At 36.0% G+C, this 3,658-nt stretch overlaps 1 protein-coding gene across 1 annotated transcript; it reads right to left on the minus strand.

The window, feature by feature from the left end:
- Positions 1–2,963: 2,963 nt before the first annotated feature.
- On the minus strand, positions 2,964–3,323 carry LOC115890980. Its single transcript, XM_030911355.1, has one exon. The coding sequence runs from the start codon at positions 3,321–3,323 to the stop codon at positions 2,964–2,966; it is 360 nt and encodes a 119-aa protein (XP_030767215.1).
- Positions 3,324–3,658: the final 335 nt, after the last annotated feature.

Raw genomic sequence — 3,658 nt, forward strand, 5'->3', positions numbered from 1 at the left:
TCTCATCTAATATCCGTCCCAGCGCACTCAAAAAAAGTTCGAATGGGCTTATTCCTCGTCTGTAAATGCACAAAACTAACAGTTTTTTATTCTTTTCAACCGCACAAGCCACTTCGATCGTGCCTTCGATGGATTTCTTCTTTATGCTTTCTTCCTCCTTGAAGTCAAATCTGACGTCAGTGTAGATACAGGCACCTCCATGTTCCATTACAGGTCTTGAGTAGCATGACACCAATGAATATTCACTCAAATTTACAAACTTTGCTTGTTCATATGTCATCCAGTGTTCAGAAAACAAAATAATATGTGGTTTGTTTACAAGAGTTTTTAGTACACACTCGACCTCTAAAGTTTTTCCCCTCAATGATTGTATATTCTGATGGATAATCACAAGAGTTTCTTTACATATGTTGGTTTTCTGATATGGACTGTCGAATTGCTATTCCTCAGAACTGGTATATTGTATTCTAGCTTTTTCTCTCTCTTGCAGTCTTAAATAAGTTGGACAATTTATATCGTACACACTATGATTGATGTTCAGATTTAGATTATACTTTTGATTACCTAGCTTACAATTAATGCATTCACGATCCTCAGTATCACGGTCTTTGGTTGAATGACTGTTTGTCCCACATTTTCCACAGGATGGATTAATTGTACAAAACTTCGCTGTATGACTATACTGATTACATTTGTAACACCTTATTAAGTTTATATGCTCGTAAAATCGGCAAGACTTGCAATCCAGAAATAATCGCTTGTCTTCTATATTTTTAAGTCTATTAAAGGTGTTTATGTCGCATTCAATAATAGCAAAATATGTATTTTTCATTTTCTTGCTAACGATCAATTTTATTTGACTCTCCGTTGTTATTATGCTAGAATTCTGATGCTTTAATCTTCTCAGTAGTTCTTGTTCATTGTACTGTTCATCTATATCTAGCAGTTTTATTCTTGGTCTTTTTTTGTTAGCTACAGTTGTAACAAAATTCTGGCTTATTTTTTGTTCAAGACTATTCTTAAGTTTCCTTGCCTCGCCGTCGTTGCGGCATTGAATAACAATAGTTCCTTCTTTTGCTTGTTTCATTGATTTAATGCCAATTCCTAGTTCCTCTGGTTTTAAATTCTGTTTTATGATATTTTTAGTTTCTTGGCTTTCACAAGCTGTAGTGGGTTTCACTATTACGACACCAGTTTGTAGTATACTTGAATAGGTTGGGCGGTGAGTTTCAGATTTTTCGAATTTCGAAAATCCTTGATATGTTTTTAATTGATCTGACTTCAGCTCTGTAATTGCTGTAAAAATACCATCAGTTTTTTGCTCTAGTTGATTGATTTTATTAGATATAGAAATGTTTTCCGTTACTTGCTGCACGCAGCCATCACAGAACCACATCAAATTTTTATATTCCAATACAGCTTTACAATACTATACGTACAATATACGTACAATATTATCTTTAATTCTGACACACATATTATGAAATTTTCCTTTGCAGAAAAGACACTGCAGTATTTTATTGTTAACAATAAAATTATCTTCGCATATAGGACAGTTCTCCGCTTCATTAGACATTCCGGCAACGGTGTAGGCACAGCAGGAATCAAAACAGCAAAAACACTGCGATAGGTCGACACCAAAAAAAACCGTACCTATCTTTACCAATACACTTTACGGACCGATATGATACTTTAAACACCGGTTTTTCTGTTTGTAATGTACACAATCAATCAAATAACATTTAGTTATACTTAGTTCATTTTTAATCCACTGAAGACCAAGCAAAATTCAACAATTCGCAGACCGACACAAAACCGACCACTTGTCTTGCGACGGCGTTGCCTATCTCTTTAGGTCGGGTGCTGGTGATACGACTGGTGACGTCGCTTTTCTATTAAAAGCGACGTCGTTGGATCCGAGTCGGTAAATCGAACGATCTGTCGACGTACAAAATAACAACGTACCATTGTTATTAATTTCCCAACGTCGTCCCCACGTTGGCTTGCACGACGTACATATACTTGAACTAACCCGATGTCTACCCGTTGTCCGAATAGGATACGTGTCACTAATAATCCCTAAAGTATTATATTTTGTTGTATTTTATGTTCAGATTTATAACCTAATTTACGTATCTCTATTTACGTCCGTAAATACAACCCATTAAGTTGCATTTGCGACCTAATGAACATCATGAACATAACCTAATAAAAAGTTTTTGTAAACAAACTTATTTTTTTTATTATGCCTAAAAAACACTAAAAAGGATTTAGACATTCATCTACATTTTACAGAAAGAGGTCGAGGCTTTTGCAAAATAATAATAGTAGTAGTGATGTCTTGCCTCCACCCCAAAATGCTTTTTATCCGGAAGAGATGCTGCATTACACTGGTGCATCTTAATTTCATTTTTTAGCTTAGGAAACCAGCATGCCCCATCCTTCTCCCACATGTGAGGTTAGGCTTAAAAAAGTGGCTGCCCATTTTTTTTAAGGAGAAAACAAAAACTAAAATATAGTTGCACAAATCCACAAATCACTGATACGCAAAGTGAGGTTACGTGGCGTACGTTAGAATTATATACGTCATAATACGATTGCCGGTCGTCCGGTTTGATGACTTCGGTCGTGTGAGACTAATGTTGGAGACCCGGCCGGAATTGGTATATTGGTAGTTCATATTAAGACGGACACAGAAATCCGCCATTCTTAACAAGTATCCGATTGTCAGCCATTTTAAAACCGTTTTTTGTTTTTAAAATTTATATTCACATTTCGATTTCTAGTAGCATAATATTGATAAGGTTGAGTTTGGGGGGGAACCACAGTACAGTTTTATGATTAAACCAGCTAGAAAATTAAAAAAATATTTTGCGAGTTACTTTTTTATAGATATTTTTATTTCATAAATCTACCTAATTTTGAAGTAAAAATTTTGAAAGTATATATATATAAAACCGGGTTCATAGCGTCCTACGCCTTCCGATACCCAGTTGCCAGCCTTTCTTATTCTCCCAATCCCCTGGATGAAGGTTTCTCTCCGACATAGCTTTATGTATTCCTCCGATCCATGTTGCTTTCGGCCTTCCCTTTTTTCTCCTTTCTGATGGTATCCATTTCAAAACTTTCTTCGGTATGCGGTCCTCACTCATTCTTTCTACATGCCCATACCATACCAGCTGTCTTTTCTCTATTTCATTTATTATGGTTTGCTGGACATGCATAATTTCCCTTATCTTTATATTCGCTACTCTTTCCATTCTTGATATTCCCGCAGATCTTCGCCAGAAGTCCATCTCGAGTGCTAATAGTCTTTGTTCCATTCTACTAGTGAGCTGCCATGTTTCACATCCATATAAAACTATACTTTTAAAGATGGAATTATAAATAGTGTGTTTTTTCTCATATGAGATGTGTTTGGACCATAATACTGCGTTTAGGCACCCGATGACTTTTTTGCCTTTCAGTATTCTTTCCTCGATCTCACTCTCTTTTCGCCCGGTATAATCTATCCAAGGTAAGTGTATTTACTGCATGACCCTATGTCTATATTTCCATCCAGATGTAAAGTTTCTGCTGCTTGGCCTATACATAAGTACTTACTCTTCGACGTATTTACCGACAACCCCCACTTTTCATACTCGCTTAAAAGTCTTGT

The sequence above is a fragment of the Sitophilus oryzae genome, unplaced genomic scaffold, assembly GCF_002938485.1.
Source record: "Sitophilus oryzae breed Bouriz unplaced genomic scaffold, Soryzae_2.0 scaffold_942_pilon_pilon, whole genome shotgun sequence".
Lineage (NCBI taxonomy): Eukaryota > Metazoa > Arthropoda > Insecta > Coleoptera > Curculionidae > Sitophilus > Sitophilus oryzae.